This window comes from Spea bombifrons, chromosome 11 (assembly GCF_027358695.1).
Source record: "Spea bombifrons isolate aSpeBom1 chromosome 11, aSpeBom1.2.pri, whole genome shotgun sequence".
Taxonomy (NCBI): domain Eukaryota; kingdom Metazoa; phylum Chordata; class Amphibia; order Anura; family Pelobatidae; genus Spea; species Spea bombifrons.
The window spans coordinates 34197513-34220849 of record NC_071097.1 but is presented as its reverse complement, the minus strand read 5'-3'; the positions used below and the strand labels follow the sequence as shown (position 1 = coordinate 34220849).

General features: G+C 39.7%; 4 protein-coding genes across 4 annotated transcripts; all 4 read left to right on the top strand.

The window, feature by feature from the left end:
- Positions 1–2637: 2637 nt before the first annotated feature.
- Positions 2638–4763, top strand: LOC128468457 (trypsin-like). The gene is made up of 5 exons (XM_053450198.1): positions 2638–2699; positions 3077–3233; positions 3320–3573; positions 4151–4287; positions 4541–4763. Exons 1-5 carry the CDS (start codon positions 2660–2662, stop codon positions 4688–4690), a joined length of 738 nt encoding a protein of 245 aa, XP_053306173.1. The 5' UTR covers positions 2638–2659; the 3' UTR covers positions 4691–4763.
- Positions 4764–8551: 3788 nt separating this feature from the next.
- LOC128468453 (trypsin-like) lies at positions 8552–10454 on the top strand. Its single transcript, XM_053450193.1, has 5 exons — positions 8552–8661; positions 8984–9140; positions 9227–9480; positions 9799–9935; positions 10232–10454. The coding sequence occupies exons 1-5, from the start codon at positions 8565–8567 to the stop codon at positions 10379–10381; spliced, it is 795 nt and encodes a 264-aa protein (XP_053306168.1). The 5' UTR covers positions 8552–8564; the 3' UTR covers positions 10382–10454.
- Positions 10455–13347: 2893 nt separating this feature from the next.
- LOC128468454 (trypsin-like) lies at positions 13348–15283 on the top strand. The gene is made up of 5 exons (XM_053450194.1): positions 13348–13457; positions 13858–14014; positions 14101–14354; positions 14671–14807; positions 15061–15283. The coding sequence occupies exons 1-5, from the start codon at positions 13361–13363 to the stop codon at positions 15208–15210; spliced, it is 795 nt and encodes a 264-aa protein (XP_053306169.1). The 5' UTR covers positions 13348–13360; the 3' UTR covers positions 15211–15283.
- A 2916-nt stretch (positions 15284–18199) lies between these two features.
- On the top strand, positions 18200–20290 carry LOC128468459 (trypsin). The gene is made up of 5 exons (XM_053450200.1): positions 18200–18252; positions 18356–18512; positions 19083–19336; positions 19459–19595; positions 20041–20290. Exons 1-5 carry the CDS (start codon positions 18213–18215, stop codon positions 20188–20190), a joined length of 738 nt encoding a protein of 245 aa, XP_053306175.1. The 5' UTR covers positions 18200–18212; the 3' UTR covers positions 20191–20290.
- Positions 20291–23337: the final 3047 nt, after the last annotated feature.

Sequence of the window (23337 nt, the reverse complement as noted above, 5' to 3'; positions counted from 1 at the left end):
GGCATCAGGAATAAGGGTCCACATGGGAGCTAATACAGTAAAGGCCCCAAAAGTTTTTCTTACAGACAATGTTTGTTCCTTTAAGAGGCAGTCGTTTTGCTTCATAAGAGGTTTCTGTCTTCCTTGAACTATCGTTAGGACAAATATGTATAGAAAGAAGCCAGGCATGCGCTTAGAAAACCAATTGTGAAAAAATGCAGGAGACGTTGGAACCAATAAGCTGGAATCCACCACCGATTCCTTACAATCTCTTCACATTCTCTTATCTCGCGTTCACTCGACTGACCGGACTCCACATAATTGACATGGCCTTTCATGCTAATACTTCTGTATTTACTAAATGCAAGTTGCTTGCAGAGTGATAATATCCAATTATTATATCCTCCTGGCCCACCCCGTGTACAGACCCAGTGTATACTTCCATCACCACCTATCCTGTGCTTAGTAGGAATGAAAATAGTAGGGGTTAAAATAATGAATAACACTATGAGAGATATGGAGCTTATACCGTACCCGTCCCATAGCCCTTTCTAAAAAGATGCGTGATGTGAGTGCTAACAGGTAGTAAATACGATAGATGACATAAAGCTCACCTGTGCCCCCTGCCCACAGGAAGTAAACCTGACCTTCTGGAGAGTCATGAGCTCTTCCGTGCCTTCACCCCCTCTCTCCAGTTCCTTATAGGATTAAGTATTTAAAAAATATATATACATGTTCATTGAAAAGATTCAATTTAAATAAAATAAATCCTACCAAGTGCATTATTTTACATTTATCAACATTAAACTGATGCTGTCACACTCTCGATCATTCTTCTAATTTACTTAAATCATTAGCCATTCGGCTTATCAGAATTAAAACATCCACCTTGCTGCAGGCCCTGGTATTGTTTGACAAAATACATACCCTACCTTTGGGTTTAGTTGCCCCACTAGTAATATGACCTGTCTTTGAATAGATTCCATTAACTACAACCTTCTGTCTGCCATCAACCATCGCCTTACCCATTCATCTTTTTTAACAACCAAATCCAAACACTTCAATGTATTTGTCAGTCAACCATGAGGGACAATATCAAATGCCTTACTGAAATCTAAATAGGCGGCATCTACTGCTCCATCCTGGCCTAAAACTTTAGTTGTAAAGGAAAAAAAGAAAAAAGAAAAAGGAAAAAAAAAGGAAAAAAAAAGGAAAAAAAAAAGAAAAAAAAAGGAAAACAAAAAAAAAAAAGAAGAAAATTATAGGTTGATTTGACAAGATCTCCATGCATTTTTGTTTTTGTTCTGGCAAACAATGTATATCCAGATATCTAACAATCATTTTGTTCAATGTGGTTTCCATTAATTTTCCATTTACCAACATAAGTCTTTCATGTCTTCGCTTTTTGCTAAGTGGTACGATCGGCAACATGCAAAATTCTCGAACTACCCCCGTCAATAGCGACCGGTTAAGTGAGTCTGTTAAAGGTTTTCGACATTTTGAAAGTTCTTTATTTAAATAACTCTGAGGATATCCCTTCGGGTCCCATTAATTAATCTGTTTTCGCTTTGTTTTTACTTTTACACTTAGTTTCATAAGTCTCCCAATGTATTTTTTCTAAAACTAATGTCCCTTGCCTTCAGCTTCCTGTATAAAAAAACATGAACAGAAGTATTTATCGAGACATTCAACTGGAACTTTATCCTCATTTATATTATTCCATAATTCATCAAATTATTCCAGGTTTACATTTTCTTTTTTCATTAACGTAGATATAAAAAATGTGTTATCTCCTTCTTTTTAATCTTCATTATTATCACAAATATTATATTTGTGCCACTGAACTGTACCATAGGCACTGGCACAACGGGTCCCACGCAGCCACCTGCCAAGTGGGGGCCAAAGGGCATTTTCTAACCTGGGCCTTTCCAAATATTTTCAAAAAGGGCCGGTTCGGCTTGGACTGGCCCACTTGTGGAAGCTGGAACGCAGCATTAACTAGCTAGCTTGAAAGAAGACTCCAGGTAAGGCAAAGAGATAAAGGAGTAAGAAAATGAGAGGGTAAGGGCATTAAGGGAGCATGAATATACTTATGCTAGAGTGAGTGTGTATGTGTAAGTGTGTAGATGAGAGTATGAGTGTATATACGTAAGTGCGTGTTAGAGGCCATGTGTTAGTATGAGTATGTATGTGTACGTGAGTGCTAGCATGAAAGTGTATGTGTGAATGTGTGTTAGAGGGAGTATGTGTTAGCGTGAGCGTGATTGTGTATGTTAGAGTGTGTGTTAATATCACACCTAAGCAAGCAACCTTATTATTTCCAAATTATAATGCTACCTTAGCTTTCGCTAACTTTTTTAGGAAATTGACATATTTTTAGCAGGATTAAGGCATTTAGCTGAAAATCTGTATGATAAAAAACTACAGCACAAAGTAAACCGAAATCAGAAGTTCCTTATATCATCTACAGAATAAGCATAGTTTCCATGCTGGAAATAGCCTAAATTGCAAGGTTACTGATAGTATAACACAGACACGGTATTTTCCATATACATAAACCCGAATTTGTTTGCTTAATGTGATAGTGTGAAAACAGGAGGTGGGGACAAGTTTAGGAAGAAAAATGTATAAATACCAGATTATTCTTCACCCAGAACATTCACCTGGACCCATCCCCACCATGAAGCTGCTTCTGATCTGTGTGCTCCTCGGAGCAGCTGGTAAGTGGATTTATTAGTGAATATAAAATAATCGTAATTTACATGAGGTTACAGATAATGTCAATTAATATTTATGTGAATTACTCTCAACATGTCTCTTCTCCTTTTCTATCGTAGACATTCTCCTGCCATCTACATTAATAAAACTTTAAGAAAATCCTCTACTATTAGCTCCATTTTTTAGGAAATGAGTTAAATTTTATGATCTATATATCATACTGCTAATGTAGGTCCTTAAAGATTCTTACAAAAAAGTAGAATGTTTATCGAATAGAAAAGTAGATCCTGAAGTCTTGAACTTTTCAGGAACTTTAAGGTCAACATTATAAAACCGAGCTTCACACAAATAAGATTTTTTTTATGCCTTCAATCCGCAGCTGCCTTTGAGGATGATGACGATAAGATTGTTGGAGGATACACCTGCACCAAGAACTCCGTCCCATACATTGTGTCCCTGAACTCCGGATACCATTTCTGCGGAGGGTCCCTGATTAACAGCCAGTGGGTCGTCTCTGCCGCTCATTGCTACAAATCGTAAGTACACGTGATGGGTTAACAAAGTAACTACAAAAACTTCTTACAACTTTCTTCAATGGTTGTCCTGCTGTCCCTCCATGTAGAAGCGTCCAGGTCAGACTTGGAGAACACAACATCGCTGTGAGTGAGGGCACCGAGCAGTTCATCAACTCCGTCAAGGTCATCAGACACCCCAGCTACAACTCCAGGACCACAGACAATGACATCATGTTGATCAAGCTTGCCTCCCCCGCCACCCTGAACTCCTACGTGAAGACCGTGGCTCTGCCCTCAAGCTGCGCCGCCGCTGGAACCAGCTGCCTGATCTCCGGCTGGGGCAACACTCTCAGCAGTGGCAGTAAGTCCTAAATATATAAATATAATATAAATGATATATATTTGTTGCCAACTTTATTAGGGTAAGAAGCGCAGACAGTTTTTGTTTCTTGTATACATTGTACAGCCAATACACTGTTTTTTGCAGCATGCTTACACCTGTTTGGTAGGCCTCGTATTATACATTTGTATTATTTGAGCCTTAGCGCACCGACATTTTTTCTTTTCCCTAAATATATAAATACATATAAATATTTAGTTTCTCAGGATGATTGCAGATTCTTCCTAGTTTGGGGGAAGGAAGTTTGTTGAGGACGGCTGATGCACTGCTGCTCAGTGGGTCAGGGATAAGGATGATCTGTGATCTCCCAAATTGGACCATTTACACTATGGAGGACTGAGTCTATTTGCCCCAGCCTCCAGGGCTACGTGTGCTTGGAAAAGTTTTGATGCCATAACCTGGCACAGAGCGTTATGGAAGGGGGGTGACTAGAAGAGTAGGAAATCAGACCTAGGGTAGTCCTCCTCTTCAAAGCAGCGCTGCCTGTACTGCATCAGTATTTAGATACAAATAACGATCATGATTTATTATCTTTTAGCCAACTACCCAGACCTCCTCCAGTGCCTGAACGCCCCCATCCTGACCTCCTCCCAGTGCAGCAATGCCTACCCCGGACAGATCACCGGCAACATGATCTGCGTTGGATACCTTGAAGGTGGCAAGGATTCCTGCCAGGTAATGCATCGTGTCTCTGCTATTTATGTCATTAACATGAATGTATTTTAACATTTAATCGTAGATCAGCTAAACTACTAATGCACTACTTAGCTCTCATGCCGGGTAGAAATAAATGAGATATAGAGATGTGAAAAAAAATTACTTGAACATTTATCATTCCGATTATAGAATATTGGGTTCATATAACTTAAAATATCTCTAAGGGCCTTGCCATGTTCTCACTGTCTCCCAATGTCTCTCTTCTGTACAGGGTGACTCTGGTGGCCCCGTGGTCTGCAACGGACAGCTCCAGGGTATTACTTCATGGGGATATGGCTGTGCCCTGAGGAACTACCCCGGTGTCTACACCAAGGTCTGCAACTACAACGCTTGGGTCCAGAACACCATCGCTTCCAACTAATACCCTGAAAAGAAGACCATTTTGACTTGTATATTTAAGGCTGTGTATCATTTCAATAAACTTATGAACTAAATGAATGGTGAAAATATCTTCTTAATGGCGGGAAGTCATAAAAACATTGGTCTGAATATAGAAGGAACTTCTCTGGGGAAAGTGTTATAAGTGGTGTGATCAGCGGGAACATTCTACTGATCCAAGATATTGAGGACCAGAGCTAAAAAAAAAAAAAAAAAACACTTTTAGTGGAGAAAATACATTTTAAATATTTAAATAATGTTTTATTACAGAACATTCATTCATTCGACAAGGAAGAGAACCGTGTGAATTAAGTTATGTAGAAATCGTTGACGAGTAGTTTTCCAGCAATAGGGCCTAAATCTAGAACATTGTGGCTTCAAACCAAAAACCATAATATTATTTCAAACATGAAAAAAACCTTATCTCATATAATTTCTCATAATGATATTTTTGGGGGATTAGGCTATGCATTTTAAAAGCTAGACTACGAGTTTCAAAAGAGTTTAGTCAAGTCCTACAAGTTTCCCAGACTGTTATGGTGGGTTTATTAACCCCTTAAGGACAATGCAAAACAATGCATTTTGAGCCCGTACATGTATGGGCTTTGTCATTAAGGGGTTAAAGACGTCAGGATCCCCGTTACAGAATTGACGATTGTTTAATAGCAAGACTTAATGTGCATATTGTTTCAAAAAGTAGGATAATTATTATTATCAATAATAATAATAAACAATATCTTAATATTATATATATCTTAATAATATTTTTTAAACAGTCAGAAAACAAAGTTTGAAAACATGAAAAAAAAAAAAAAAAATTTGTCAGAATAGTTTTTTCTTGCCGGGCACAATTCTAGTAAATACACTCGTGTTTCACGTCTCCCTATTCCTTTTTTTCTGATTTTCTTTACCTTTTCTTTACATTCATTTGTCATTTGTCTAATCATTCCTTATTTTCATTTTCACCTCCATATAAATACAAAAAACATGTTATCCCCTCCTTTTTAATGATTTATTTCTATGTAATATGTTGACAGGAGCATAGTCGATTCGTGTGCCCCCTAGGGAAGAAATCCCAGCAAACCCAAACCCCCAAATTAAGACACGGACACCAGATTGCAGTGGAAAATGATTTATAAATCCACAGCTAAAACACCAATACACAAAAAGTCATTGTCATACAAAATACAATATAACAATAGTATCCCGACACCACCCACCATGACAATGACCCCAACAATAATTTAACAATAAACCAAAAACATAACCATAAAGTGCCAATACTTTACTTTTCCACAAATCCTACTAGGGGTATACCCAGATACCCCCACACCCCCAGGTTCTGAGCCACAGACCAGCTCGAAACCTACAAAACATACCAACCAACAACCTTTATTTAACTTTTACCGCTCAGACCCCCATTCAAAACTCTCCAAACTTGCCTCTCCACCCCGCCGCTGTGACAAAACGGGAAACCCCCCCCCAGGCCATAAATAGGGAGGGAGGGAGGGACAACCACAGGTCTGAAAAGCAGATTAAAAAGTGAGCTCACAAAATGGATGCCAGCTATTTATAAGACCCAACCCCCTAAACAGGTAAACCAATTAAATTAAAGCAAAACTCCTGGGGCCCACCTCCAAGCCCTGTCAAGGCTCCCTCCACTAAGCTGCGCATGTTCCAGAAGCTTCAGTTTCAGCTTAACTTAATATTTGCGCTCATCTCGCTTATCCTAAGTTTCCTTATCGTTCCTAAATGCTGCCTGCTTCTCCTTTAATATTTGTGCCGCTTCTGTTGAATGCCACAGTACACTGATGTAATGGGGCCCCTGAAGCCCCACATTGTGGGGGTAGGGGGCATCTGCCCAGTGTGGGATCCAGGCCAATCTCCCCCAGATCACCCCAAAATAATTCAATAAAAGGATCGGTACCCCTTGCACTGGCCATTTGCGGAGGCAGAGATCCAATGGGGTCATGGAACGCAAAGTTTTTGCCCCTTTCCAATTCCTTATATTTTTGTTACATTTAAATCTTTCGGATCAATAAACTGATTTTAATATAAAACAAAGGTAACCTGAGTAATACAAAATGCAGATTTTAAACTAAGATTTTATGTATAGATGGAAACAATCTAACTCTATCTGGCCATAAATGAAAAAAAGTAAAGGCTTAGTTACTAAATAAACCAAATAACCAAATGTAATTGATAATTGGGTTCAATTTCAGCAGACGCATCCAGGCATGATTATGACCGGTCCTGTTGTATCTAAACATCGAGTAAATAGAACTCGTCTTATGAAGTAAAGTCGTCTGAAAGGTCTTAAAAAGCAGCTAATGATGCCGCGACAAAGATGAGAGACAAAGTCATTTACATCTATCAGTCTAGAAAGGGTTACAAAGCCATTTTTAAAGCTCAGGGACTCCAGCGATCCCGGTGAGAACCATTGTCTACAAATGGCGGAAACCTTGGAGAAGCTTCCCAGCAATGGCTGTCCGATCAAAACTCCTCCAAGAGCCCATCAACAACTCATCCAGAAGGTCAAAAAAGAGCCCAGACTAACATGTAAAGAACTACAGGCCTCACTTACCTCAGGCAAGGTCAGTGTTCATGATTCCACAATAGGAAATAAACTGCATAAAAATGGCATCCATGGGAGAGTTGAGTGTCTAATACATCTTGATGACCCCAAAGGCTTTTTGGATAATATTCGGTGGATTGATGAGTCAAAACTGAAAGTTTTTGGAAGACATGGGTCCTGTTACATCTGGCATAAAGGTAACACAGCGTTCCACAATAAGAACAGCATACTGACAATCTGTGGTCTGTCGTGATGTCTGGGGCTACTTTGCCGTTTTTGGGACCTGGGAGACATCATGATTGGTGAAAGCGTGAATTCTGCTCTCTACCAGAAAATCCTGAAGGAGAATGTCCGGCCGCCAGTAACCGACCTAAAGCCCAGGCGCAGTTGGGTTGTGCAGCAGGACAAGGATCTGAAGAACACGAGCTAGTCCATCTCTGAGTGGGTCAAAAGAAACCAAATGAAGATTCCGGAGGCCGAGTCAATGCCATGACCTGAATCAGATTGAGATGCTGCAGCATGACTTAAATAGGCAGTCTGAAAATCCTCCAATGTGTCTGAATTAAAACAATTCTGCCAAGAAGAGCGGCCAAAATCCCTCCACAGCGATGTAAAAGACTCATTGCCGGTGATCGCAAATGTTTGCAGTCGTTGCCTCCGAGGGTGACCAACCAGTTATTGAGTTTAGGAGAGCTATTACTTTTTCACATGGGTATATATATAGGCTATGATTAACTCTTTATCTTCAATAAAAAAACGTATCTTTTTAAAGCAGCATTTTGTGTTTATTCACGTTGTCTTTGTCTTATATTGCAATGAGTCGGATAATCGGGCAAATGATTTTTCAGAGCACTGTATTTGTCCACTTCATATTGATTGAAGTCCCCATAATAATAAACTTTAGTTATTTTTCCCACTAATAAAGGATCAGACTTCTCTATTTGCCCAATGGGTCTATTTATCATTATTTCCAGATTCAAAAATTATCCAAATTGCTTCTAGGATTTGAAGAAAGTATCATATTTTAAGTAGAATTAAGGCTTTTTGCTGAAAGGCTTTCTTCCTTAAAAAAAACTTACAGAAAAACTTTCTAAGAAATTTAAGACAGTCTCATATTATCTTGAGAATAAGTGGTTTCCATGCTTAAAATAGCCCATATTGCAAGGTTGCTGATAGTATGACACGGACACTGTGTTTTCTATATATATATATATACATAAACGTGATTATGTTTGCATAATGTGATAGGGGAAAAAGGAGGGAGATAAGTTTAGGAAGACAAATGTATAAATACCGGAATATTCTTTACCCAGAACATTCACCTGGACCCATCTCCACCATGAAGCTGCTTCTGATCTGTGTGCTCCTTGGGGCAGCTGGTACGTGGATTTAGGATTTATTTAAATTAACCCCAACCTAAATATCTGTTCTCATGTTTTATGGTAGATATTCTCCTACTTAGCATCTTTGTCATGAATTACATTTTATCATCTATATCCCAAGCTTCTATTACGGGAACAGATTTCAATGGACTTCTAAAACCAGTATAGGTGATTCTTTCATTAGCAAGAGTAGATCATTCAGAGAGACCCCAAGCATCTCAGAGGAGATCATGATGTCTTGAACATTTCAGGAATTTTAAGGCCAACATTGCAAACTGAGCTTCATACAAATAAGATTTTTTATGCCTTCAATCCGCAGCTGCCTTTGAGGATGATGACGATAAGATTGTCGGAGGATACACCTGCACCAAGAACTCCGTCCCATATGTTGTGTCCCTGAACTCCGGCTACCATTTCTGCGGAGGCTCTCTGATTAACAGCCAGTGGGTCGTCTCTGCCGCTCACTGCTACAAATCGTAAGTACACGTGATGGATTAAAAAAGTAACTACAAAAACTTCTTACAACTTTCTTCAATGGTTGTCCTGCTGTCCCTCCATGTAGAAGCGTCCAGGTCAGACTTGGAGAACACAACATCGCTGTGAGTGAGGGCACCGAGCAGTTCATCAACTCCGTCAAGGTCATCAGACACCCCAGCTACAACTCCAGGACCACAGACAATGACATCATGTTGATCAAGCTTGCCTCCCCCGCCACCCTGAACTCCTACGTGAAGACCGTGGCTCTGCCCTCAAGCTGCGCCGCCTCTGGAACCAGCTGTCTGATCTCCGGCTGGGGCAACACTCTCAGCAGTGGCAGTAAGTCAACAAAACATACAAGAGGGAGAGACGCTTTTATATGTCTGAAAATAATTAGATCAAATTAAAGGATGAAATGCTTCTGCAGTTTCCCTAGGAGGAGAACCTACTCATAAGATATGGTTCCAAAACACTACATCTACAATATCTACTCCCTGTAGGTTTAGGTTTATCCTCTGGATACAGCATTAGCATAGCATTCTAACTGTAATTCTAGGTTCTCATAAATCAGCAGGATGAATTAAAACACATGATTATACTTGGATTACATCACATTTATGGAAAAATAATCACAATCAATAAAATCTTTTATTCCAGCCAACTACCCAGACCTCCTCCAGTGCCTGAACGCCCCCATCCTGACCTCCTCCCAGTGCAGCAATGCCTACCCCGGACAGATCACCGCCAACATGATCTGCGTTGGTTACATTGAAGGTGGCAAGGACTCCTGCCAGGTGATTTATTATGCCATTCCCTTTTGTTTCAGTCCTGTCTCTAGTTGGAAAATAAAACTTACTAAAATGAATTAATGCTATATCAAATAATTTTTACTTAATTTTAAAATGAAATATCTATAATGCATAAGGCATAGACATCTTTTAAAATAATGAATTGAATAATTTATAAACAATCCCATACTAGCAAAATGAAATGTATTCTAGAAAACCATCTCTATTTGTTTAATTTATATCAACCCTATGGTATTGGTTTTGTTTTTGTTAATTTCACCCTATGTTTCTCCTCCGCACAGGGTGACTCTGGTGGCCCCGTGGTCTGCAACGGACAGCTCCAGGGTATTACTTCATGGGGATACGGCTGCGCCCTGAGGAACTACCCCGGTGTCTACACCAAGGTCTGCAACTACAACGCTTGGGTCCAGAACACCATCGCTTCCAACTAATACCCTGAAAGAAAGAGCATGTTGACTTGTATATTTAAGGCTGTGTATCATTTCAATAAACTTATGAACTAAATGAATGGTGAACAATTTCTTCGTAATTACATAAGTTATGGTGGGTAAAGGTGATGGAAACCCTTCCACTTAAATTTAAGGGGTAGTAGAAGTAGGAAGGCAGCGGAAGCCTGAGAAACTATTCTGGGCTTCCCCAAAGGGAAAACCCAGACAGAGTTCCTTCCCTCAATTTCAAGTCTCACCCCGAAGGGTAAGACTCCTTTGTACTTCAGGTCAATCCCCAAGAGGAAAGACCCCTTTTTTGGATGGAGGGAAGGGCCATAAGGTTCCCTACACCTCCTCCAACCGAAGCAAGCTTCACTGCAAAAACAGTGACCAAAAAAACATAGTGCCAAATCGTGATCCAAAACAAAATAGTTGCCTCGCCGTGGGTTCAATAACGTGCATCAGTCCAAATTAATAGGCACTCAGGCAAAAGGTGAGCGGATAATAAATAAATAAGGGCCAGCCATTACTGGCCTGGCCTGGCCAGATTAAAAAAAATTTTGCTTAACCTCAAACCCATAAGGTTCAGGGGGAGAAGAGTGCATAATAGCAAAAAAAAACCTTCAGTGATATTGTGCACACAGTTGTGTGCAGGCTGTGAATTTCATGACTCCGGCATTTAGCCAGGGCAAACCAGCACCTCTGCCTTACACATACTATACTTGATCTTAGCCAAAAGACCAAGAAGCAATTAGGCTCCACTCAACTGATTTTTTTTTTTTGGAAGCCCGAGGTGCGTGCTCCTTTGGTGCCGCATTCTGTGCACAATGCAGCAGAAGCCAGATTACGATACCAAGTTCCCTCACGGAGAACTCGGACAAATTCCAACCCCCCCCATGGGAGGGTCGGATCTTGAGTCTCACCCTGAAGAGTGAGACTCCTTGCTGGCCTTCTTGAAGAGAGGAAGGGGCCAGAAGGCTCCCAATCCTCCTCCAGCAAAGTCCAGGCTTCACTGCCTCCTAAAAAGAAAAACAGTGTACCAAAAACATGGTTACAAAACGCGTGCCATAGAGTAGTGAGGGCCAAGCCGTGAATTTCAAAACCATGAATTCAAAAGGGGAGTAAATTAATCGGCACTCGTGTAAAACGAAGTGAATTATATAAATTAAGAAAAAATAATACCACTCAACCAACCGATTAAGGCTACAAACCTCATGCTTAATAAAACTCATCAGCATGAGGTTGTAATACTCGAGGCTTGGGGTAGCCAAAAAATACCATTACATAAGTTATGGTGAGTAAAGGTGATGGAAACCCCTTCCACTTAAATTTAAGAGGGTAGTAGAAGTATTATTATACACTCATCTACAGACACCAGACACGCCAGAAGGCTTGTTTTTTCCCTCGGAAATCTCATGGTGCAGCCACAACCACAAGGGATTCTGGGTTGGCGCATGCAAATAAGGTTAACAATTATCATCTTTGCCTCTATAGCCACTTTATACATGGGCAATTACTTTCAAGGGATCCATGTATAAAGTGGATTTAGAGGCATCGTTTAATAGCAGAACTATTTGGAAAAACTGAACCTAAACACTAAGTCCTGTATTACCAATAAAAATATGAAATAAGGTGTTTTTGTCATTTTATGTCACAGATATAAAATGGAACTTTATCTTCCAAAAGGTACAAAGTGACATGCATTTAAAGTGAAATCATACCAGTTCCGTAAGACGCAGTACGTGGAAAGACTTTATGATCTCTCTACTGCTGGCTACATTACTTCCCGATTCCTTATATTTCTGCATAACTTTCACACTTAAATGTTTCAGATCATTAAACTAATTTTAATGTAATACAAAGATCACCAGAGAAACACAAAATGCAGCTTTAAAAGTACTATTTTATGTATAGATGGGGGGGAAAAAAGCTAATCCTACCTGGCCCCCCAAAAAATAAAGGCCCCCTTATTTACTAAATCAACCAATTAACCAAATTTAATTGATAATTGGGTTCAATTTCACCAGACACATCCAGGCATGATTGTGAACAGTCCTGTTGTATGTAAACATCAATGGAACCGTCTTAAAAAGTAAAGTTGGCTGAAGGTCTTAAAAAGCAGCTAATGATGCCACCATCTAAAGAAATTCAAGAATAATACAAGAAACACAGTGATTGACATCTATCAGCCTGGAAAGGGTTACAAATACATTTTTAAAGCTCTGCGACTCCAGCGAACCTGGTGAGGGCCATTATCTACAAGTGGAGAAAAACCAGAACAGTGGTGAACCTTCCCAGGAGTAGCTGGCCGATCAAAACTCCTCCAAGAGCCGGTCAACAACTCATCCAGGAGGCCGCAAAAGCACTCAGACTAACATGTAAAGCACGTCAGGCCTCACTCGCCTCACTTAGGGTCAGTGTTCATGAGTCCACATTTTGTGTTTATTCACGTTGTCTTTGTTTTATATTAAAGTTAGTTGGCCGATCGGGTAAATTATATTATTACAACACTGTACTTTTTTCCAGTCTACTTCACAGAGACGTAATTAAAAAATAAAGTCACCATAATAATAATAAAATTGTAGTTATTTCTTCAACTAATAGGTTGATCAGAACCCTCTGTTTCTCCAGCGGGTTGATAAATCACACATTTACAAGAAACATACAATCTCCGGATTCCAAAGTAACCCAAACGGTCTCTAAGATATGCAGAAACTAACCTATTTTAAGCAGAATTTAGGCTTTTTGCTGAAAAATGTTCTTCCATTATAAAAAAAAAAAACCCACAAAAAAATGTAATACATTTAAGAAAGTCTCCTATCAGCTACAGAATAAGTGGTTTCCATGCTTAAAATAGTCCATATTGCAAGGTTACTGATAGTATGACACGGACGCTGTGTTTTCTATATATATATATACATAAACGTGATTATGTTTGCGTAATTTGTGAAAAAAAGGAGGGAGATAAGTTTAGGAAGACAAATGTATAAATGCCGGAATATTCTTCACATAGAACATTCGCCTGGACCCATCCCCACCATGAAGCTGCTTCTGATCTGTGTGCTCCTCGGAGCAGCTGGTACGTGGATTTATAAGGGAATATGAAATAATAATTTTACAATATAAATGGGATTATAGCTAATTTTAATTAGGATTTAAATTATATTAAATTATCTGTTCTCATGTTTTATGGTAGACATTCTCCTACTTGGCATCTTTGTCATGAATTACATTTTATCATTTATATCCCAAGCTACTATAAAAAGGTCCACAAAGAGCCTCAGAAAAAATAAAAACTAATTTCAATGGACTTCTAGAACCAGTATAGGTGATTCTTTCATTAGCAAGAGTAGATCATTCAGAGAGACCCCAAAGATCTCAGATGAGATCACGATGTCTTCAACATTTCAGGAATTTTAAGGCCAATATTGCAAACTGAGCTTCATACAAATAAGATTTTTTATGCCTTCAATCCGCAGCTGCCTTTGAGGATGATGACGATAAGATTGTCGGAGGATACACCTGCACCAAGAACTCCGTTCCATACATTGTGTCCCTGAACTCCGGATACCATTTCTGCGGAGGGTCCCTGATTAACAGCCAGTGGGTCGTCTCTGCCGCTCATTGCTACAAATCGTAAGTACACGTGATGGGTTAGCAAAGTAACTACAAAAACTTCTTACAACTTTCTTCAATGGTTGTCCTGCTGTCCCTCCATGTAGAAGCGTCCAGGTCAGACTTGGAGAACACAACATCGCTGCGAGTGAGGGCACCGAGCAGTTCATCAACTCCGTCAAGGTCATCAGACACCCCAGCTACAACTCCAGGACCACAGACAATGACATCATGTTGATCAAGCTTGCCTCCCCCGCCACCCTGAACTCCTACGTGAAGACCGTGGCTCTGCCCTCAAGCTGCGCCGCCGCTGGAACCAGCTGTCTGATCTCCGGCTGGGGCAACACTCTCAGCAGTGGCAGTAAGTCAACAAAACAGGGAGTGAAGCTATAATATCTCTACAAAGAATTAGATCAAATTATAGGATAAAATGTTTCCCTAGGAGGAGAATATACTCATCAGCAAATGGTTCCAAAAGACTATTTTGTTTTTAATAAGACAATATCTACGCTCTGTAGGTTTAGGTTTATCATCTGGATACAACATTATTGTAACATTCTATATGTAATTCTAGGTTCCTACAAATCAAAAGGATGAATCAAAACTTGTGATAAAACTTGGATTACATCATATTTTTGCAAAAAATAATCAAAACCAATCAAATCATTTTATTCCAGCCAACTACCCAGACCTCCTCCAGTGCCTGAATGCCCCCATCCTGACCTCCTCCCAGTGCAGCAATGCCTACCCCGGACAGATCACCGGCAACATGATCTGCGTTGGATACATTGAAGGTGGCAAGGACTCCTGCCAGGTAATGCATCGTGTCACTGCTATTTATGTCATTAACATGAATGTATTTTAACATTAAATCCTAGATCAGCTAAACTACTAATGTATTACTTAGCTCTCATTCCGAGTAGAAATAAACGAGATAAAGAGATGTGAAAAAAAATTACTTGAACATTTATCATTCCGATTATAGAATATTGGGTTCATATAACTTAAAATATCTCTAAGGGCCTTGCCATGTTCTCACTGTCTCCCAATGTCTCTCTTCCGTACAGGGTGACTCTGGTGGCCCTGTGGTCTGCAACGGACAGCTCCAGGGTATTACTTCATGGGGATACGGCTGCGCCCTGAGGAACTACCCCGGTGTCTACACCAAGGTCTGCAACTACAACGCTTGGGTCCAGAACACCATCGCTTCCAACTAATACCCTGAAAAGAAGACCATTTTGACTTGTGTATTTAAGGCTGTGTATCATTTCAATAAACTTATGAACTAAATGAATGGTGAAAATATCTTCTTAATGGTTTGAATCTTCATAAAAACATTGGTCTGAATATAGAAGGAACTTTTCTGGGGAAAGTGTTACATTCTTCTGGATTCTACTGATCCATGATATTGAGGATCAGAGCTAAAAAGAAAACTAAACATTGAAATAAAAAATAAGGTTTTAGCCCTTGGGAGAAATCCGTTGCAAATTCCAAAACCGCCTCCCATCCCCCCCAAAAAAGGATGGAAGTGACTCTTTTAGACTATACGTATCACCTATTTTATTATAGAACATTCATTCGAAAAGGCAAATGGTGGCTTCCAACTAATAACCATAATATCATTTCCAACATTTTTTCCAACCATGAAAAAATCATGTTCTCATATAATTTCCACGCCAAAATTCCATATATTGTTGGATAAAAAGGGAAATAAATGGTAATTTTAACAAATATTTATGACACGATAAAAGGTTTGTCTCAAAGGTGGAGAAATGTTAGAACAAGAGGCTGTAATCTAAAAAAAATCTAAGACGAGACCAACCACTGATTAAGGTTTGAGTCTTTACAGCAGGAGAAACGGGCGACTAGATGGGGGCCGGATGGGGCCGATCTGCCGGCAGGTTCTGTGTTTGTACTGTGTAATGCCATTAAAGTTGCATGTCACAAAACAATGCTTTGTCTAAGAGTTTTTTCAGGTTTAGCTTTTTTAAAAGCTAGGTTATGATTTCCAAAAGGGTTTAGTCAAGTCATACAAATGCCCCAGACTGTTTTGGTGTTTTTTTAACCCCTTAAGGACAATGGGCGGTCCCTAAACCTATTGAAAACAATGCAATTTGAGCCCGTACATGTACGGGCTTTGTCATTAAGGGCAGGCCAGGACTGGGACAAAAAATAGGCTTTTAAGCCCGAGCAGCCCATTTTTATTTATTTATTTATTGTTAATGCCCACCCTTCATTTACCATCTTCGCATTTACTCATTCACACAAATCATTAACACATTCATTAATGCAGTCTCACAAATCATTCAAGCAATTCATCCACACATGAATTTATTAATTCTCATACGCATTCACACAATTCATCCACACATTTATTCATTCTCATACGCATTCACACTACCCCCTCTCCCCATCTTATCTGCCCCCTCTCACTATCTATCCCCTCTCCCGTTTCTCACTATCTAACCCCCCTCTGCCCCTTCTCACTGCACCCCCCTCCCTCACCCTACTTACCTTGTTGTCGGAGCAAGCAGCAACTGCGGCCGGGCCCGCGGCAGGACCGGACTGACTGGGCCTATGCGGCCACATTAACGCAGGGCATAAGGGGCACCTGCCCCTTAAGCCAGCCGCAACTGCGACCGGGTCCGCCACTCTAAGGGACCGGGAAGCCCCCACCAGGGCCGGCCTTATGGGTCTGCGGCCGCACAGGGCTTACATTAAAAAAGCGGGGTTTTTTTTAACTTTATTTAACATCCTCCATGTTATATAAAGTTAACAAAAACTTTATTTAACATGGAGGATGTTAAATAAAGTAACCCCCCCCCCGATGTTTTAATTTAAACCCTGTGCGGCCGCACACCCGTAAGGCTGGCCCTGGTGGGGGCTTCCCGGCCCCTTAGAGTGGCGGACCCGGTCCTATGTTAATGCGTTAATGCGGCCGTAGAGGCCGCAAAGATCCAGTCAGTTCGGTCCTGACTGGGCCTATTTTAATGTAGGGGCCTGGAGCTGCAGTCAAACGCAAACGCCCGGTTTGCCCGATGGCCAGTCCAGGCCTGATTAAGGGGTTAAAGATGCCCGGACCCCCGTTACAGACATATATTATAAACTAGAAACGAAATCCTGATTTTAGTAGCAGAACTATTTGCAAAAACTAAATCTAAACACTCTTTAATAAAAATAGTAATGAATCCAATAAATAACGTGTCTGTCGTTTCATTTCACAGAGCTAAAATAGGGCTTTATCTCCCAAAAGATACAAAGTGACTTGCTTTTAAAGTCAAATCATACTCATTTTTATTAAAGATGGTGTTCTGCCTGTAAAAAAAAAATTTCTTGCTCAGTAACATCAGGAACATAGTCACCTATTTGCTTTTTTCTATACCTAAAACAGGTTGTAAAACAAGGTTATTGATTATTTTGATCTTTGCAGGTCGCGGAGTTCATATCGATTCAAAAAGTAGAATTTTTTTTTGGTGACAAGTATGAATTACCAGGTGTTTCTCTAAAAATAAACCAGTGGCCCCTTTAATCTCAACATTGAAATTTCAACCACCACATCGGATCATGACGATAATAAATAGTACTCTTATCAATCGTGAAAAACACTTTTCTCTAACTAAAATGGGCTCTTTCATATATTTTTTATGTTTTATGTCTGAAATGTTATAGAAAGCCCCGATTCCATAAGGTCTGTCATGACCATGCCATGGGATAATGATGGGTTATGGTCAATGAAAGTGCAGGGCCAAGTGGAAGAGGGAGTCCACTAGTAACGCGGGCAGATTGTCCCACGTGTAGAACTTTGATGTTCTTCACCCAAACTTGAACATACATATAATGCTTTTTTGTGAGCAAAGTCATATTTTTTATACGGATTCAAATAGAGTCTCCCAGGCACAAACGTCTCATGTCTATTTTAGTTGTAGTGTAATCAGAATAACTAAATATAGATCAAAAACTCATTACCGATTAGAACGTCATTGGTGTCCAGAGTTGGTGATCGTAGAATAGTTCTCACCCGAAATTTGTAAGATGTTTACATTACAGAATAAGTTAAAAAAAGGTTACTGATAAATATATGTCATGTGTACAGTAACTGACCTGTGGAAAGAGACCAAGGTCAGGAAAAGAGTATCAACAAGACAAGTGATTAGGAGAGAACATTGTATAAATACCAACCGGTTCTTCAGTAGAGTCACATTCTGGACGTGAATCCAACATGAAGCTCCTTCTCATCTGTGTGCTCCTTGGAGCAGCTGGTGAGTTAACTTACTGGAGAAATTGCCCTCATTATTCTGCTATGATCTACATATCTTGTGAGCCATATTTTGGTTGTTTCTAAAAGGCGTTATTTCTTAACAGCTGCCTTTGAGGATGATGATGATAAGATTGTTGGAGGATACACCTGCACCAAGAACTCCGTCCCATACATTGTGTCCCTGAACTCCGGATACCATTTCTGCGGAGGGTCCCTGATCGCCAGCCAGTGGGTCGTCTCTGCCGCTCACTGCTACAAATCGTAAGTAACATGCGCCTAAACCGATATTGGAAAGAGAATGGATAGATAACTAAAGATACCATAATGCCTACGTGTCTGTGCTGTATAATTTACAAAGATAGTAAGCAACCCTGATAAATAAATAAAAAATACAGCACATGTATAAGCAAGGTCAATTACTAAAGTTTGAGTTCAACAAACCAAAACCAACAAGCATAGCCAATGTCATTCTATCGAACCTTCAGATGCCAGAACCAAGTGTTTTTGTTGACATTTTAATTTTTAAGCCTCCCACGGAGTTGAGAGATGTCCTTAACAATAGTCGAGCCACTGTTGATCGCTGTTGACTTTGAATATAAGTTGGTAAGCCTGATCAATTGAGAGTTTCATCAATGTTAGGAGAGGCAATGGAGGAACAATACAACCATTCAACTTGGTGGCCAACTTGACCTGCCTGTTGGAAAATACCTGAGTTAATGTTCTATGTTTATAATCTCAGGAAAATTTAATATTTAGTATTTAATTTAGTATTTAATAGCTTTCAGGCAAGAATTATTTTTTGTTAATCAATGGATTTTTTTCTCCATTCAGGAGCGTTCAGGTCAGACTTGGAGAACATAACATCGCTGTGAGTGAAGGCACCGAGCAGTTCATCAACTCCGTCAAGGTCATCAGACACTCTGGATACAACTCCAGAACCCTGGACAACGACATCATGTTGATCAAGCTTGCCTCCCCCGCCACCCTGAACTCCTACGTGAAGACCGTGGCTCTGCCCTCCGGCTGCGCCGCCGCTGGAACCAGCTGCCTGATCTCCGGCTGGGGCAACACTCTCAGCAGTGGCAGTAAGTCAACAAAACATACAAGGCTGGAAATAAATGTGATGGATATGACATTCTAATATCTTCATTTTGTATGACAACGTCAATGAGCCTTTGGTTTATTTATTATTATCTTTTATTTTCAGCCAACTACCCAGACCTCCTCCAGTGCCTGAACGCCCCCATCCTGACCTCCTCCCAGTGCAGCAATGCCTACCCCGGAGAGATCACCGCCAACATGATCTGCGTTGGTTACATTGAGGGAGGCAAGGACTCCTGCCAGGTAATGCGTCTTCTATCTGCATCATAATCAGATCTCATTTTTATACAACTTTAACAATTTCCTTATTTCCTCGGAATCAAATGTCAATAAAAAATTTTCAGGATACATTTAAAAAGCAAATACATTCAGATTGCCTTTATAAATTTCCTATAAAATGTATCTATCATCGAGGAACATAAGGTTTTTTTTAGTAATAAATATTAAATATCTCTTTTAGTTTAGATTATATTACCCAGAAACATTGACAAAATGGGTCTTTAATTTATTAAGAAATATATGTTTTGGGGCGAGGTTAATCTGCACTGTTAGAAAAAGACGGTCTTTAATTTATAAATGCCTCCTTTTTAATAACTTCAGGTAGATGAAATTTTAGTGTCTATATTTTTTCTTTTCTTTTTTACCAAAATACACTTGTTTATATATGTGTTTTCATTTCTCAACTCAGGGTGACTCTGGTGGCCCCGTGGTCTGTAACGGACAGCTCCAGGGTGTTGTGTCCTGGGGATACGGCTGCGCTCTGAGGAACTACCCCGGCGTGTACACCAAGGTCTGCAACTACAACTCCTGGATCCAGAACACCATCGCCGCCAATTAAAAATTCTTAACTTTAACACTTTAAATTTCTGATTTGTATTTCTGTTACTACTACCTGCATCTTATTCAGAAAGAATGTAATAAATGACAATTTAACAAAAGACCTTTGTGAATGATTTATAAAGTCTCCTTAATCTTGTGGAGTTCGGAATCAGTTGTCCTGGTGAGGTCCATTGTTAAACCGTAAAATGACATCAGATTCCTTTGTACTCTAGGTGAATTAGGTCAATCTCCTAGGACCAGAATTTCATTGCAGTTTAGGGTTCAGCAACCATATTTTTTCTTCTAATCCAGAAGTAAAATTCTATCTGAGGGCTGAAGCGTGTCTCGCACAGACCATCCATGATAATACATTGGGAAGGTATTTATAAAGAGATATTGGATATAGCGATCATTCACCACGGGATTGTTCCGGGGGATCAGACCATTCTGATGGTCGATAAGACATAACATTTTTGAAAACATAATAGAATGTTCTTAGTAGGAGAAAAGTTCTACCCAACAAACTTTAATTTCATGGGCATGTTTTTATCATCTTCCATGATCCGTATTAGAATCCGACTTTAAGCTCAAGAAGGAAACATATTTAATGCTCCGAACTAAATTCCATTACGATAGGGAAATACAGACATTAAATGTAAGATCGTTGTTTGCTGTTCAGTCAGTTCATAGAAGTGTTTACCATTACATAAGTTATGGTGAGTAAAGGTGATGGAAACAACTCATCTACAAACACCAGACAAGCCAGAAGGCTTGTTTTTCCCTCAGAAATCTCATGGTGCTGCCGCAACCACAAGGGATTCTGGGTAGGCGCATGTAAATAAGGCCAACAATTATCACCTTTTGTCTCTATATCACTTTATACATGGAACCCTCGAAAGTAATCGCCCGCTGTACAGAACGGCAAAGACAAAACTCGGGAAGAGACGCAATAACCAGGTCACCTCTCACAGACAGCTTTTGTTTTTTTCTCTTTGGGGGACCATCCAGTTCCGACAGAGGTCCCCCCTGAACTTCATCAGGGGACCACACAGATCCAGTCAGAAGGCTAAGGCCCAACCACCCCCATAATCTATGCAGGCTTCAGATGCAAAAGCCCTGATGGTTTATTTTGTGAAACAATGATAGAGCCTGGTTGTTTCATCCTAAACAGAACTCATAGGCATAAGGTTGCAATATTGGCTTAACCGTTGAGGCTTGGGGTAGCCAAGAAATACCATTACATATGTTATGGTGGGTAAAGGTGATGGAAACCCCTTCCACTTAAATTTAAGGGGTAGTAGAAGTATTATTAATCAATCATCTACAGACACCAGACAAGCCAGAAGGCTTGTTTTTCCCTCAGAAATCTCATGGTGCTGCCACAACCACAAGGGATTCTGGGTAGATGCATGCAAATAAGGTTAACAATAATCACCTTTGCCTCTATATCCACTTTATACATGGATCCCTTGGAAGTGATTGCCTGCTGTACAGGACAGCCTTTAAACAAAACTCGGGAAGAGATGCAATAGCCAATTCAAGCTTCCTTCTGATTGTCTCACACAGATGTCTATTATACAAAGAATGAGCCCTGGACCTTTTGGGTACGGGTCCACCTGCTGGTGTAGTATTAAAGCTCGTGTGGAATATCAGTACAGTGTGTCTTTGTGGAGGGTACTAAGTTTGGGTTGCATAGCTTTTACGATAAGAGTTGATGTTTGCGGCCTACACATTCCAATGATTACGGCCTACCATCTTTATTTCATCTCTTTTGCAAGTGGATACAAGAAGGAAACCCAATATCCAATACCTAGGTCATGATCGAGAGCAGGCATCCGTGCGGAGTCCATTATAATGGCCATTGGAGCTCTATTGTCTGGGATGCATATATACCAAACTATATTTAATATAAAGTTTCCATCCAGTCAATTGAGTCTATTCACTAAGAGACACAAATAAGCTTGAATCTGACTGACTGGACTCTACTGAAGACATATTACCTCACACGCTTACATCGTTAGCCATCCGCTGACCAGTGCCAGACCCACTATATCCGTCCTTTTTTCACAAAACCAACATTAACCCAATCAGGCAGCTTCCAAAGAGGCTGCAATCCAAAGTTTTGCTAAAGTCATGCAAAGTTACCTGTAACACGGGGTTATGGCTTAGACTTAGATCTAATTTTAGGAGTGTTATCATCCAGTTAGGGTGACCACAAACAGTCCCAATTTAGGACGAACGCTTATCAGACGCAAAAATAAGTAAATGTGAAGGTAATTATTGACCTTTCAGATAATTCGGGTAATTTTGGGTCCGCATAATCAATGTGCGTTCTATATTTTGTTTTAGTTGAACCTTGGCCAATCCTGCCTTATAAATTAATTCTCGATTATTATTATTTGAGATGCAAATTTTCAAATTGCAGATCGCAAAATTGTTTATTCATTAAAGTTTGGTTGTCAGGTGGGTTTAAGGGTCAAAATTGCTGAGAAAACTTGACCCGATTCAGATGTTCAATAAAAGTAAAGCCTGCGGGAAGCCTGCAGATGAGATGATGAGTTATGAAGTATGTCTGACATTTTGGACAAAAAATTAGGTCTTGTCTGGGAAAAAATTGACTCAATTTAAAAAATCACAGCCGTGTTTTAATGAATAAAACCACAAAACTGAAATTTTTTTAATGAAAAAATATAAATAAATAAATAATAATAATAATATTAATAATAATAATATATATATATATATAATCATTAACATAAAATAAAATTATCCTAAATAATCTGAAAATAATGAAAAAAGGTAGAAATCTCCCTACACAATCTACGTTGTAATATTACATCATAAAAATCTTGCTTTTAGGAACATAGTATTGCCAACAGATCAGCCCCATTCGTCCCCGTCTAGTCGCCCGTTTCTTCTGCTGTAAAGACTCAAACCTTAATCAGTCGTTGGTCTCGACTTTGATTCAGGAGCCATATGCCTATCCCATGTATAGGATTAACCTCTACCACTTCTGCTTGGAGGCTGCTCCACTTATCTACCACCATCTCAGTGAAGACAGGAGAACCATATAATGTATTCCTTGAACAAATGATTCCACAAGTAATTCTAATATATAAGTAGAGATAAAGAAAATATTTATAGTGATATTGGTTTAATAGTCATC

Excerpts from the sequence above, each read along its gene's own strand:
- LOC128468457 (XM_053450198.1), top strand. The coding sequence starts at position 2,660 with ATGAAGCTGCTTCTGATCTGTGTGCTCCTCGGAGCAGCTG. Across the intron at positions 2,700-3,076 it reads TGTGCTCCTCGGAGCAGCTG|CTGCCTTTGAGGATGATGAC; the intron begins GTAAGTGGATTT and ends TTCAATCCGCAG. Across the intron at positions 3,234-3,319 it reads GCCGCTCATTGCTACAAATC|AAGCGTCCAGGTCAGACTTG; the intron begins GTAAGTACACGT and ends CCCTCCATGTAG.
- LOC128468453 (XM_053450193.1), top strand. The coding sequence starts at position 8,565 with ATGTATAAATACCGGAATATTCTTTACCCAGAACATTCACCTGGACCC. Across the intron at positions 9,141-9,226 it reads GCCGCTCACTGCTACAAATC|AAGCGTCCAGGTCAGACTTG; the intron begins GTAAGTACACGT and ends CCCTCCATGTAG. Across the intron at positions 9,936-10,231 it reads GTGGCAAGGACTCCTGCCAG|GGTGACTCTGGTGGCCCCGT; the intron begins GTGATTTATTAT and ends TCCTCCGCACAG.
- LOC128468454 (XM_053450194.1), top strand. The coding sequence starts at position 13,361 with ATGTATAAATGCCGGAATATTCTTCACATAGAACATTCGCCTGGACCC. Across the intron at positions 14,015-14,100 it reads GCCGCTCATTGCTACAAATC|AAGCGTCCAGGTCAGACTTG; the intron begins GTAAGTACACGT and ends CCCTCCATGTAG. Across the intron at positions 14,808-15,060 it reads GTGGCAAGGACTCCTGCCAG|GGTGACTCTGGTGGCCCTGT; the intron begins GTAATGCATCGT and ends TCTTCCGTACAG.
- LOC128468459 (XM_053450200.1), top strand. The coding sequence starts at position 18,213 with ATGAAGCTCCTTCTCATCTGTGTGCTCCTTGGAGCAGCTG. Across the intron at positions 18,253-18,355 it reads TGTGCTCCTTGGAGCAGCTG|CTGCCTTTGAGGATGATGAT; the intron begins GTGAGTTAACTT and ends ATTTCTTAACAG. Across the intron at positions 19,596-20,040 it reads GAGGCAAGGACTCCTGCCAG|GGTGACTCTGGTGGCCCCGT; the intron begins GTAATGCGTCTT and ends TTCTCAACTCAG.